Source organism: Alnus glutinosa, chromosome 3 (assembly GCF_958979055.1).
Source record: "Alnus glutinosa chromosome 3, dhAlnGlut1.1, whole genome shotgun sequence".
Lineage (NCBI taxonomy): Eukaryota > Viridiplantae > Streptophyta > Magnoliopsida > Fagales > Betulaceae > Alnus > Alnus glutinosa.
In genome coordinates this window covers 13270115-13284786 of record NC_084888.1, presented here as the reverse complement: position 1 = coordinate 13284786, position 14672 = coordinate 13270115, and the positions used below count along the sequence as shown (strand labels likewise).

General features: G+C 40.4%; 1 protein-coding gene across 2 annotated transcripts in view; it reads right to left on the bottom strand.

The window, feature by feature from the left end:
* Window positions 1–14672, bottom strand: part of LOC133862996 (midasin) — a 79881-nt gene that overhangs the window by 48934 nt on the left and 16275 nt on the right. For both annotated transcript variants that reach the window (XM_062298953.1, XM_062298952.1), the window contains 15 exons: window positions 14123–14242; window positions 13947–14046; window positions 13768–13864; window positions 13529–13663; window positions 13389–13445; window positions 13126–13302; window positions 12904–13029; window positions 11048–12808; window positions 10706–10773; window positions 10409–10604; window positions 10189–10293; window positions 9810–10115; window positions 1510–1703; window positions 1366–1420; window positions 482–632 (listed from right to left, as the gene is read on the bottom strand). In XM_062298953.1, the coding sequence (XP_062154937.1) occupies window positions 482–632; window positions 1366–1420; window positions 1510–1703; window positions 9810–10115; window positions 10189–10293; window positions 10409–10604; window positions 10706–10773; window positions 11048–12808; window positions 12904–13029; window positions 13126–13302; window positions 13389–13445; window positions 13529–13663; window positions 13768–13864; window positions 13947–14046; window positions 14123–14242 (3648 nt within the window). The remainder of the gene's footprint in view (window positions 1–481; window positions 633–1365; window positions 1421–1509; window positions 1704–9809; window positions 10116–10188; window positions 10294–10408; window positions 10605–10705; window positions 10774–11047; window positions 12809–12903; window positions 13030–13125; window positions 13303–13388; window positions 13446–13528; window positions 13664–13767; window positions 13865–13946; window positions 14047–14122; window positions 14243–14672) is intronic.

Here is a 14672-nt window from a genome sequence, read left to right as displayed (position 1 = left end):
TGAGGAGGCCGTGGTGTGGGAGCAGGATGAAGAGTCTTGGGATGGGGTGCCAATGGTTTGGGAGATGGATGATGGTCTTGATGTGGAGTCGTTGGCAATTCACGATGCTATTTTAGAGGATTTTTTTCGAGATCGTTTGGTAGCTCGCAAAAAGACTAAAGGCAAGAGGGAGCTTTTGAATTTGAAAAGCTCCGTTAACTATAGAGATGTGAGCGCTCCCTCAAGACGCCGAAAGGATAGGATCCCTTGACGTAGGATTGTGTTCTCCTTGGTGGGTTTTGTGGTCTTGGGCTGTTCGGTTTGTAGGGTTTGTTTGGGCTACTTTAGGTTCTTTTGGGCTCTTCTTTTGGCTAGCTTTTAGTTGCTTCTATGTATACTTCCGGTGTACTCAGGGGCGCCTTACGCTTTTAAATAAAACTTTTATTACTTATCAAAAAAAAACTATAAGGAAAGAAATTGCTATAATAAAGCCAGAATATACCTAAACTTATTCCATCAAGCAAAACAAGGAATGCCCCATGGACGAATGCATATTCAGGCCCCAAACTCCTCTCAGTCATGTTAATAAAAGTAACCCAAGAGAGAAGATCTCTAACAGTAAGCATTCGCCCTGGTTGTAACTGGTTGAACCACTGTAGAGCATAGAAGGTGAAACATACGGTTAGTAGTTGTGACTACTACTATTGTACGTGGTACTAAATATTCCCGACAGCCAATAGTAATGATGACAAGCATTGTATGTTGAATAAAGGGAGAAGTTCTCAAAAGTGAAAGGGCTTCTCTCATGGTATCTTTCCTCTAACAATGCAGGGGATAGTGTGTCAGAATACTCCAGACATATAGTTTACAAAATTGATACAGCATGCACCAGTGAACTACTAATCAAGATTGCTAAATCACGCTCCTACTACAGAAATCTCAAGAGTGCATTATTTTATAGAAAATCATGTATATTGATAAAGATGTGTTTGGTGTCATTCTCTTGCACATCTCTTTTGCGAATTCACCGTTCAATCTGTAAAACCCACATGTGGTCCCATAGATTCAATGGTGGAGGATTTGCACATCTCTTGTACGAAGATGAACAAGAGATGTGTAAAAGAATAAAACCAAATATTTCTTTTTTATTTTATAAGTAAGAAAGCTTTATTAAAGAAAGCGTAACGCACCCCTAAGTACACAAAAACAACTAAAGCTAACCCGCAAAACCCAATAAAACCCACAACACCAAGGCCCCAGAAAACGAAAAAAAAATAAAAAATTACAAAAGGACCCAACTAAGAACTAGACTACCCACTACCCGCAAAAGGACCAAATATTTCTCATATTAATAAAGCGGCAATGACAAGTTGGAAAAGAACATACTTCCCAAAAACTTAGCATAGCATCCACAATGTGGGAGAGTTTTGGGTTGGCAAACCTGCAAAGATAACCACTAAGAGAAGTCAAGAAAGAAAGTGCTGATTAAACACATTTCCCATATAAACAAGTACTTCAAACATAACATACCTCTGCACAGCAATACTCTTAAGCTCGTTTAGGTCACCAACAGGCGGAACCCATATCTCCGTAAACCGATTACGAAGAGCCGGTGAAAGTTCTTTCTTACCATAATCCCCCCCTGGATTCATCGTTGCGAGAACAAAAAATTTTGGATGAGCAGTAATTATCTCCAAAACTGACCCCCCTTTCTCAGCCAATGACTAAAAAAAAAAATCAGTGTGAGTTTATTACTTATCAAAAAAAAAAAAATCAGTGTGAGTATATGTAAATAAAATGTGCACAGAAATGGGTCAGAAGATGTTACACATGTAAAATGTAGCTACATATCAGTACCATTAAGTCACAACTCACTAATACCAAGTAGGTTAAAAAAATTTGTTCCATAAATAAATAATACAGAGGTCATAAAACTGCATGCAAGTTCAACCTATGCCAAGAAGAATCCATCTACGCAGAATCTCATGCGAGTTCAAACTGTGTCAAGGACAAGCCACCTATGCAGAATCTGCTGGTTTCAATTAGGAGAAAATAATGAAATAAAAATAAAATCAAAGCCCACTCTTCCCAAAATTAAGACAGCTGCCCCATCAACAAAGTACTTCAAATTATTTAATGATCAAAAAGTGATGTTGCGCAGATCAGAGGGACGCCAAGTTCCAATTGACTTGATATTTCGGCATACAAGACAAGCACAGAAAAACTGAGATCCTATTGACTGGTTTTGCTATTCTTGCAAAACTTTTTACTCCCAAGGGGCCAAAATTTCCCCAATTCAACAATTTTAATTTCAATTTTTACAAGAAGAAACCTATTTTTGAAATACAAAGTGCCATACTTCCAGTAACTTGATATTCCTCAAAAAGACAAGCATGGAGGAAAATGAGATCCAATAGTGGGTTTGAGCACCAGACACTTATTAAATGTTTTGCATGATATCTAGAAGATGGTCTCATGCAGCTTCTAATCTGGAGATCTGATGCATTTTTTTGTCCCCATGTCATTGTAGATCTTTCAATGAAGCCTCTTTAAGAAATAGCTGGGTGAGAATTCTCGCACATCAGCTTGAAGTTTTGCTGTTAGTTTAATAATGTAGGCGCTGATGGGTTAGTTTTCTGAGATACTTCATCTCGTCAGCACGTGTAGGCACGTGCCAACATCTCTGAGTTAGTTCAGATGGGCTTCATTAACTGGTTTTACATAGAACCTAACGAGTTTGAGCTCTCAGTGCCTGATGGGGGGTCTGTCTTGCGGTTGGTTGAGAGAAGACTCAGGATTTCCTGCATGATGCTGGTTGATAAATTCAGCATTGAGGGGCTAAAAAAATCAATGGAGAAGATTGTTTGTTCGCCTGAGGAATCAGACTTCCTCGATTCTTCCAAGGAAGGGAATAAGGCTTTCATTGCCCAGAAATCTTCTAATAGAGCAGGCCGGTTTGTCGAAATAGCAGAGTACAGGGTGGGTGGTCATCGTGGTCTGATTGTTGTTCTGAAGGGGCGTCAAGGGAGGGGATGGAAGCTTTTTGCAGCCGAGTTGGGGAAGGTGGTGGACCTTTTCAGTTGCTCTCCTGGCTAGCACTATGTCAAACTCTGATTCAGCATCTCAGGGACCCAGGGGGCTCCATTGTTACTGGCAAAGAGGTGGTATTGGCTTTGGGGACAACGATGTCCTCCAGTGTCGATGGTGGTAGAAATTGAACTTAGCGTGGTGGGTATGGCACACATTAGAACGCAGCTCAGGGACGGCAATGAGGAAGGAGATGTGCAACTAAAGACCGTTGAGCAAGGACCAGAATGCAATAGGGGGGCTCTAAGGGTCAGATTGCAACGGGTGGCTCGATGGGTCAGAAAGCGGCAGAAGGCTAGATGGGTTAGACTGCAGGTGGCTCCAAGGATCTAGGTTTTCCCCTTCGTGATACTGAGGCTGTCGAGATCTCTCAGAAAGAAAAGGTGAACGAAGGAGATGCCTTTCGTGGGATTCTTCGGATGTGGAAAAGTCGACCGGAGATGATAAAATTGGAGGTGGACCGGGCTTTAGTGCGGATTCTTAAGGGATTGGAGAGCACTGGGCCAGTTACTCAAGTGGTTTCTCAGGCCCAACCACAGCACAGTTGTCTACCCCAACAGCTTCCTTTCAAGCTTAAGCCCAGTAAGTTTTTAAATCAGAAGCCCAAGGCCAAGAGGGATTCGAAGAAGGATTCAGCCCTGGGTCCTGCAAGTGACCCAGGTATCGTTTTAGGTCTTCTCTCCGGGCCTCACGAGAACGCCTTCTGACTTGGGTATTGGTTTTTCGGCTACAAGGAGGAGCTAGCAGCACGCCGGTGGCCTCGTCAGAACTCTCTACAGGGGTGACTGTCGTGGTGCATCATTCTTTTATTTCCAACGGTGTAGGGGATGGGTTCCTCTTGCCCACCTCTGTGGGAGAGATTCTGTCGACAATCAATGCTCCGCCTGGCGGTTTGCCTTTGGTCATCGGCCAGGATATAAGCAAGCCGGCGGTCCTTCCCCGCCTTTCAGGTGATGTCGTGGTTGTTCGGTCTCTCTCTCCCCTGTTCAAACTACCACATCTTGGATGGGATCCACCAAATACTATCCTCATTTCCTTGTCTCACTCTGAGAGAGTACAATAAATCAAAAACACAATCACCAAGTCTACCTCTCAATCCTGCACGAACTTATGATAAAAGATAAATTCCACTTAATATTTTTATTAGAAAACTGCAGATGATCCGCCACCCACACATCCTTACAGCATGCAATACTAAACAACTTTGGAGAAGAATCCTTCAGAGGCTGGTCTCCACACCATAAATCATGCCAAAACCTTATCTTGGTTTTATCTCCCACTTTATATCTAACAAATCTTGAGAAAACTCCCCGCCCCTTCCTAATAAGTTTTCACACTCTAACTCCGAAGGGTCTCACCACCTCCTTAGAACACCGACCTCCACTCATGCTGCCATATTTTGCTTTCACCACAAATCCCAAAAAGTCTCACTCTCTATAGCGTAATGCCATAACCATTTACCCAGCAGAGGTTTGTTAAACTGAGTCAGATTTCTTACCCCTAAACCATATGTTGGCTTCGGAGAACAAATCTTCGACCAATTAACTAAACAGAACTTAAACTCATCATTGATACCTCCCCATAAAAAATCTCGCTAAAGTCTTCAAGCCTTTTAGCCACACCAATCGAAACAAAAAAAAGTCACAGATAGTACATAGGAAAATTGAACAACATACTAGTAAATCAAGGTCAATCTACCTCCCTTCGAGAAATACAGCCTCTTTCAACCAGCCAAACGCCTTTCCAGTTTTTCAACAATGCTGCTCCATATAGAAGTAGACTTACAATTTTGATAATTAATCAAGATATTATTAAAAGCGTAAGGCACCCCCATATACACAAAAAGTATACACGAGAAGCCACCTATGTAGTAGGGGCAAAAAGAACAAAAAAATCATAATAACTAATCACTAATTGAAAAACATAAGCAGTTGTCCAAAGATATAAAGTGTTGAAATCCCTAATACAAAGTCTAGTCCACAAGCTTCTTTGTCAATGGGAAAATTTCTTTTCTCCAAGTTTGGCAGGGCTGTCATTGCATGGTTGACAAGCGCAGATGTGAGGAAGGAGGAGCAATCATGAGCTTAGTCTTGCTTCACCGTCAGGAAATCTCTCCATTTATAAAATTGCTTATTCTAAAGATTTAAACTCCTTCAAAAACCTATCACGATCCTAAAAACACCTATCATTCATTTTCCTCTACAAACACCACAAAAGGCACAAAGGCACCATTTTCAAAACAGCAACACTCCGAGTGTTGCCGGCAGTCCACCAACAAGCAAACAAATCGATACTCGTCTAGGCATAAGTGTGGTCCTCAGACTCCCCCTTTCTTTTGCACATTAACACACCAATCAACCACAATGACATGCCGCTTCCGAAGATTGTCTATGTTAAAGATCTTCCCTAGGGCGCCGACCTCACAAAAAAAAATGACACCTTCAACAGAACCTTAGTCCTCCAAACACACTACCAATGGCAATGGAAACCATCATGACAACCCATAGAAGTAGACTTATATGATGCACCTAAAGGAAGACCCAAATATGTCATTTGTAGCAAAGCCACCCTACACCCAAATATACTAGCCAAACTTTCCACATCATCCACTTCACCAGATGGAATTATCTTTGATTTTGATAAATTAATCTTCAACCCTGAAACCGCTTCAAAACATAAAAAGAGACCACACAGATTACAAAGTTCTTCTTGATTAGCCTCACGCGAGATCAAAGTGTCAAAAAAAAAAAAAAAAAAAAAAAAAAAAAAAAAAAAAGATGAGGCACTATAAGTTCATCATTATTTCTCAAACCCTACCAAAAAACCTGATAAAATCCCCCTATCAACAGTGACTGATATCATCCTACTCAGAGTCTTCATAATAACCACAAATAAAAGAGGAGATAAAGGATCCCATGTCTCAAGTCACGAGAACTACTAAAGCAACCAGAGGGAACTTTGTTTATTAGAACAGAAAATCACACCGTAGATATACAATGTGTTATCCAAGCTTCCCATTTCCACCCAAAACCACTTCTCTTCAACAAATAAAACAAAAAACTCCCAATTCACATGGTTGTAGGCCTTCTCTAAGTCCAATTTACAGAACAAGCCAGGGCCCCTGATCGAATAAGACTATGAATACATTCATTAGCAACCAAAACTGAATCTAGTATCTATCTCATCCTAATAAACGCATTCTACGAACTTGAAATGATCTTCTCCAACACCCCGCTAGTACCTTAGATATGATATTATATTATACACCACCCACTAGACTATTTGGACGGAAGTCGTTAATATCCTTAATATCCACAGCACCAGCTTTCTTTTTTTGATAAGTAATAAAGATTTTATAAAAAAAAAAAAAAAAAAAAAAAAAAAAAAAAAAAAAGCGTAAGGCGCCCCTAAGTACATAGAAACTACCAAAGCAGCCTACAACAAAAAAGAAAACCCAACCACCCTAAAAAACCCAAGCCCTCAAACCGAAAACCTTCGAAAGACCTCAACCCTACACCATGTGCGCTTTACCTTTCCTAAGCCGAAAGGACGCGCTAGAATCACCGTAGTTGATGGAGCTTCCTAGATTCAAAACTTCCCTCCTACCTTTGGTCTTTGGACACGCTGCCTTAACTCCCCGATGGAAGTCCCTTCAATGGCTTCCAAAATCACCAAGGACGAATCCATATCCTCATCATTACTATCCAACTCCCAATCCATGGCCAAATCAGGACGTAAAACACCCAAAGGGTAAGGGGAGTCGCCATCCTCCCCATCCCATAACTCGTCGCCCTGCTCCCACGCAACCATCTCCCCAGACAGACCAAAACCTACTAGCCACTTTTGAGATTGGGTCAAACCATTCACCCTGAAATCCTCTCCCTTAATGGCAGTAGGAGAACCCGGAGTCGACACACCTTCCTTAACAACCAGAGTCGACGAAGACACGACTGACACTTTATGTGAGAGATTAACTTGCACAACCGGGCTCAGATTGAGAAACTTTCGCCGAAGAAAACCCTCACCGGAGAGGGAGACTTACCCATATCCTTCACAGAAACTGTCACACCAGCGGAATCCTGCACTGGAAGCACAACAACTACTTTCTCAACTAGATCACTGATAGGCGGAAGCAGAGATAGAAACCCCGGTACTTGAGAAACTGGCCTCAAAGCTTCCATAGAATCGGTAAAAAAATTCTCGTCCATATGCACTTTTCTGGCTTCCCTAGCCTTCCGGTAATACTTTTGGAACGGATTAGAGTTCGACAACACAGGAGAAGAGAAACGCAACTCTTTCCCAACTCAGTTGCCCCTAAAAAAGGCTGAGAGGAGGTGATGCAAGACTAAGAAGAAGAGGATACTTGTAGAGGCAGCACATCGAAGGACTGAAGAACCGAAACAGCAACAACCGAAGAAGAGGCACCCAAAGAAAAAGACCCAACAACATTACTTACCGCTGCCGGAGCGGTCCCCTCAGACCAGGTAGAAGCTACCAAAGGCGCCGAAGACAGCACCTTTGGTGACCGCGGGGCGGGGGGAGGGGGAAGAGAACCTAGAATCAATAGGACTCACAAACTTCTGAGAAGACCCCAACTGTCGGATTACAGAGTCCCCAGAGACGGCCAGGAAAGCCTCTGAAGACGTCTCAGGCTGAGCAGGAACGAAACTGGGTTCCAAACTGGCAGACAAACCTAGAAAACCAAGATCAGAGTCCACTGAAGAAGAACCCAAGGCCTGCAGAAATTTTCTTCACCATGGCCATAGTCCCAGCCCGGTTGCCACGTTTGGGCTTCAGACCCAACCCAGCACACTTGAACCCGAAAGCTGAAACCCGGTCCAAAGCAACCCAAAGCCACTCTAGAAGCTTCTTCCATGAACAAGAAAGCCCTAGTGTCTTCTTCTTCTTCCTAGCCTCACCGCCACAGCACCAGCTTTCTTTGGGATAAGAGAAATAAAAGTTGCATTAATGCTCTTCTCAAAGTTTCCTCGACCATAAAACTCCCTGAATACTGCCATGATATACTCTTTAAGGGCCTCCCCACCAGGGCCTTATTACCATTCAATGTTCACACCACCTCATAAACACCTCCCCTCTCAAATTCTCTTTCCAACCAAGAACCCTCATCTGCACCCATGGAATTGAAAGAAAGACAATCCAGCTTTGGCCTCAAACTAAATTGTTCTTAATAAACTTGAGTATAAAATTGCACTATGTGGTCCCTTATTTTTGTACAGTTTGAAGAAAAAGACCCATTAACAACTAAAGAATCCACAGTATTATCTCCATCTCTCAACCAAAAAACCCTAGATCTATGACTCCCGCTAACTTCTTCATAAAGAATCAACCTCTCCAAAGCCCTAGAAAATTCCACCTTTCTCAACCTCTCCTCCTCAATCAAGGTTCTACCTTCTGCAATGATATGAAGCTCTTAAAATCCATCCGCTAAATCCCCTTTTCAGTTCCTGACATTGCCAGAGAGCTCTTCATTCCATTTTTAAAGCTCTCAATTTCCATGCCAACATAAAATTAGGGGAGCCCTGAAAATTTTATGGTTTCCACCATGTTTTCACTTGATCCACAAAGCCCTCGGACTTCAACCACATATTCTCAAACTTAAAATACGGACTTCTCCTACTAGGAACACCACAATCGAGTATCAACATGAAGTGATCTGACAAGAGTCTATGAAGTCTCCCCTGAACTACATCAAGAAACTGTTCTTCCCAATCATGAGAGAATAGAAACCTATCAATTCTAGCCAACATTGGTCATCATGACGAGTATCTCCTAATTTCTCACTTTTTTTTTTTTATAAGTCAAATTTTATTAAAAATAAATGTGTGAGGCACCCCTAAGTATACAAGGAGTATACAAAAGGAACACCTAGAATGAGAAAATCAAAAAGGAAACAAAGACCCACAAAAACCCGAAACAACACCCACAACGAAACCCTCACCATAACCCTTGAGACCCACCACAACTAACGGAAAACACCCCCAACAACACAACCCGAAGCAAATAACATTAAAATCTCTCACAATACACCATGGCTTCTACCACCATCTCACAATCCCAGCCAATTCATCCCAAAGCACTTTCTTAATCCTCCCCCCCCCCCCCCCCCCCCCCCAAAAAGAAAAACGGAAATCAAAAGAAGAAAGGAAAAAAATACTTTATTATGTATGAATACATCAATACAAATAAAACGGTAGGGAACTAATTTGTTGGAAAACCTTACCATGGAAAATTTCAAAAGAAACAACATAGTCATAAACATTGCTCCAATGTATAACATACATTGTGAAGATGGAAAGTGTTGCATATACTTGAAAGAACATCAAATTCAAAATCTCAAATCACCAATTGACTGAAACTACAAAAATGTAATATTTATGAATAAAGCTGAAAAAAAAAATTACATATATATATCTATTATGCAAGTGAAAATGATAAGCATCCTTTTAACGTGAAATCTCACAAGTTTCATTTCAAAAAGCACTAGTAAATACAAACATGCACATACGTAAAGTGAATAATTGCATGTGTGCAAGATAAAATTTTCCTGTGGAGTTTTTTCAATCCAAATTTGCAAAATAAAGCAAAAAAATTGAACCACCACAATGTGCAAAGGGAAATAGTACTATAATTTCACCATCACAAAAACATCTGTATTCTAAATGCAACAAAACTGAATTGAGCTGCATAACAGAATTCACTTTTCAGAAGAGGGAATTACTCACTAGTTTTCTTTCAGGCTCTAAGACACTGTTCAGTCTTTCAAGTACACTATCATCAGCCAAGGAAATTTCATCCACAAGAAATAAATCACCATCCTTCATTGCTCGTACAAGGGGACCATCTTGCCACTTAAAAATGGTTTGCCACTTCTGATGCAGCTCAAAGAGTTCTGTTACCATTTTCTCAAGAATAGCGACATCTTGTGTAGAGACAATGGAACATGAAGCTAGGCCTTGTTTGTAATAAGTTATCATCTTAGTCAGCTGATCAAGAGTAGAAGACGCTTGACTAATATCTGAAGAAATGGTCTATAGAGCAAAAAGAGAGATGTATCAGAAAACTATGTATGAAAAGGAATAAGATAAACAATAAAATACTTACAAAGTCCTGAGGATAGTGGATAAAAGTCTCCGATATCATCACTTGTTCAATTTTTTCTTTAAATTCTGAAACAAGTCTTGACCTCTCTCGAATAGGATAAAAACCCTATGAAACAATCATAAGTTGTCACTTAAAAGAAAATTAAATACTTTCAAAGGATTTTCAGATATTGTAGAAGGAAGAGAAAGCAAACACGGATAAACCATTAAAAATAACCAACCCCTAGGAAATCAGATGTCTCTGTGTATTGATGGCAGTTCAGTATGTGCAACATCAAGCCCATATATATACTCAGTAATTGACAGACGGTAGTCTTCCCACCCCCAGTCTCACCAACAAGAAGTACAGGCTCACGCAATTCATAGCAACGCTTAACAAGAAAGTGCAGTCTCCACATACTTTTAGTCCAGATGACACTGCAATAAACGGTTTATTAGTCAGTGTAAATGAATGTAAGATAAATCACAAGCTACCAACTGTGAGAAAAAAACTAAAGTCTGAGGCTCTCAGCTCATACTTTTGCAGACTTTCCGAAACTCCTGCACCATCACAAGGGTTGATAGAAAGGTTCCCAACAACTGGTTCCTGTGAAAAAAAAAAAAGAAGGGACACTTGAAGATATTATATTCATTATTTAACATTAGCACAACTACAATTATAATTCTACCGTGGTAGAATAGATTAGGAAGTAGCTTGACTTTCCCTCCACCATACAAAGGAATGTAGCATGCACAAACCAAGTCTTTGTCGTGAAAACGCACATAAATTTGGATGCATGGAGACGCAACCAATATGCCAATACACTATCCAAAAAAAAAAAACAACAGCAGAAAATAACAATTAAGACTGCACACCATACCTGCTTGTACAAGTCATCTTTGACAAGTTTAACCCTGAGATGTCTCTCCAAAACTTCTTGGACAACACACTTCTCAGCCTCATCCCGTAACCTTTCTGCCAGAAGATAGTAACCATCTTTAGCCAAGTCCTCATAGGAACTCCCAAATGTCCGGAAACGATCAGCCCAGCGGAACAAATCTCGTGGAGTTATAAACCCATGCTTTCCGGCAAAAACTTTGCTACTCTGCCTGAGCAACTGCAAATCCTTCATGACTCCAACCATTTTTTTAGCATAGCTTTCAGGGACTTTACACCTGTTCTCTAATATTGTACTCAACTCATCTTCTGGGATTTCATCCACATGGATCTCCACAAAACGGTTGCGAAATGCTCGAGAAAGCATTTTACGCCCACCATAGAAAGTAGGTGGATTTTGAGTGGCAAAAAGCATGAAATCTGGATGTGCTTGTATAGTTTCCTGCAGTTCAGGCACAAAAAGCTCTCTGTTGTCATCTAGCAATCTGTTCAATGCTTCTAGCACATCAGTTGGGGCCAAGTTAAGCTCATCCAAAACTATCCAATAACCATTACGTACAGCCTTAACCAACACACCTTCATGGAAAACAAGCTTTCCACTAGCATCAGTTATGTAGGAACCTAAATATTCTTGCAAATCAGTGTGTTCATGATTATTGATCCGTACAAATTCGTGACCAGTTATTGCAGCAAGATATTGAACAAGGCTAGTTTTCCCACTAGATGTGGGTCCCTGTAGGAGAACGGGATACCTTCTAATCAAAATAGCACGTGCTAAGTTTCTAAGATGCTCCCTGACACTTTTAGTTAAAACATAGTTCTCCAGAAAATCATCAGACTTGGAGTTCTCTTTAAAGGTTAAGTAACCATCAAAAGGTACTTGTGAAGGCATATTTCCCCCCAACAAATATAACAAGATCATTTGATTCATTATCTCAGCACTGGGTCTGTCCAACAGAGTGAGAAAAAACATACAGAACCCATCATATATTGCTTTTTGAAATCCAAACTTCCTTTCTGCTTTCCTTGTATATTCTAATGCTCGGTAGAGAGACCTTAAACTGTATTGTGGTTTCTGATTAGCCCCATCTTGCAACTTCTCTTCTGAGTCCTTTTTGGCTGCTTTATAAAAGCGTACAATTTTATTCACCAACTCTCGACTACTTTTGCTATCATTCATAAACTGATTAATAAATATGGTCAGATCTTCATCATCCAACACATCATCAACAAAGTATTCTGTAAATCTACTCCTCAAAGTGAAGGGCAAATCCCGCTTCCCAGCATCAGTTGCAGGATTCATACAAGCAAATATACGAAAATTAGGATGTCGCTGTATATAATTAACATCCCCTCTTTCAGCTAAACAGAGTGACCCACTCTCTCCTTCAAGAACACCAATAACTCTCTGCAAAGTCTCTGGTGGTGCCAAATTCACCTCATCAAGCAAAATCCACTCACCATATTTAAGTGCAGTTACAAAAGCTCCTTCTACAAATGAAAACACCATGCCAGATGAAGCACCAATTTGCCCACGGGCAGTTTCAAGATTGAAAGAAAAGTTTTCCCAAGCTTTGACCCTTTCTTCATCCATAGGTTTCTTGCGCTTTCTTCCAGACCCAGATCTTTCCTCTTGAACCAACTTTTGGAAAGAATCAACACCTTTTTGAAACCCAGCTAGTAACATATTCCAATTCTTACCACTAAGATGCTTCTGTAAATGGGCAAGAAAGTCAACATTGACCTGGAGATCAGAGCATATAAAAGCACAAGTTATCTCCAGAGAATGTACAACACAGGACAAGCAAGCATTGGAAACTTTTTTGAAATAAAGAAAACCTTCATAGAGAATGTCTTGGAGAAAAGATCCTCAAACTCCTTATAAAGGGGAAAGCATATGAATTGTGCATCCATTGGCTTAAATCCCCCTAATAAGTCAGCAACATCACTTTGCTGACTTAAGTTCTGCAACAAAAATCAAATTGATACAGTCAATATTCCTTGTAAGAGGTTCCATGCATATAATAATTCATCTAGAGAGAGAGGGCTCAGTAAATATACCAAAACAGTAAGTTTCTGACCAAGCTTCATGGCCAGATACTGCACAAGTGTAGTCTTGCCTGTACCAGTTTCACCAACCAAGAGAACAGGCTCCTTACACTTAACAGAGGAAGCTATTCTCTCTAGCACATGCAGAGAACTACGAATCTCAGCAAAAGGTTTATTTTGGTCATGTAACTGCAAAATTCACGTGAAAATATTAAATACAATAGCGAAGGTCAAAGAAGAAAATTAAGGAAAATGTCAACATGTCTCCCACTGACAACTCTATGAGTGCGTTGAAGATAAACTCGGCCAACTCTAAAATCTGTTTGCAAATCCTGCAGTTCATTTCCGACAATGAGATACTGAAAATGCCACCTAATCAAATATAAAGTTCATCTCAATCAATCACAAAAATAACCTGAATCATAGGTTTATTATGAGGATATAACGTCTCTGCTACTGAAGTTGGCACCGCCCACAGCTTTGCAATGTCTTTCATGATTGTCAACCGATTTTCAGCTGAAGTTGAAAAGGCCGCAAATATATCAACAGCCTGGGAACACAGACAATGCTTCAGTTATCAAATAGACAGGGTAAGCAAATGAGAGAGAGAAACTTTGTTGCCTGATCCACAGAAGAAGAAAAATTTGACTAGACCTCTTGATAAATGCAATGACACTCATAAGCTGACAAACCATCTCCACAGAAGCTATAGCCTAAACCTGAGATTCGCTTGCACCATTTAAGAAGATCCCTGCCAAAAGAACCAAAGGATACAATTATTATAATCCAAATGAGGTTAACAACACAATAGCAACCGTAACAGCTATGGTTACCTTAACGAGAACCTGCTCAGATAACTAGCAGAAGCAGAATTTCCGGATTGAAATCCCGCCAGTTGGTGCACAGGAGAAGAGTTAACCCTTTCAAAGGTTTCTGCCAGAGAAATCAGTCAATATATAGGTAAGATCATGCTATGTGAAGCTATTAATTAACAACATATATTACCCACCTATGAGTTTCTTACAAATTGGCTCTAAACTCGGATACCATGCTTTTAGTATATTTTGCAAGTCTTCATTATTTGGAGGCACAACCATCACTTTCCTCCAAAAAACACCAATTTTTCCACCTGAAACCAAAGAAAGGCATTCTCTAACAGATATGAAATGCACTGGTTTTATGCAATAGAAGAGCTATTAATAATCTACACAGCAGGCACTACAAATACAAGAATACTAGGGAGGAAAAAGAAATATTGAGTGACATGGAAAGGCAATAGGTGGGGCTGGGTGGATTTTTATCCCCATCCCCACCCTCAAATAGCCATTTCCAACCCCGTTCCATACTCGAGAGAATGATGTATATTTATCACTGCCCCACCCCCAAGAAGAACCCTTCAACTCCATCCCCCACTCGCATCACCCCATTTGACGAAGCAAAAGATTAAGTTAGCAAACTGATGGTAATTAAAAAGGAACTGAGAAGACCAAGATGAAGCAGTCTATAAAATTAATGATCTCTGGGAACAATAAAGAGATGAAGGAGGAATGAAAATCACA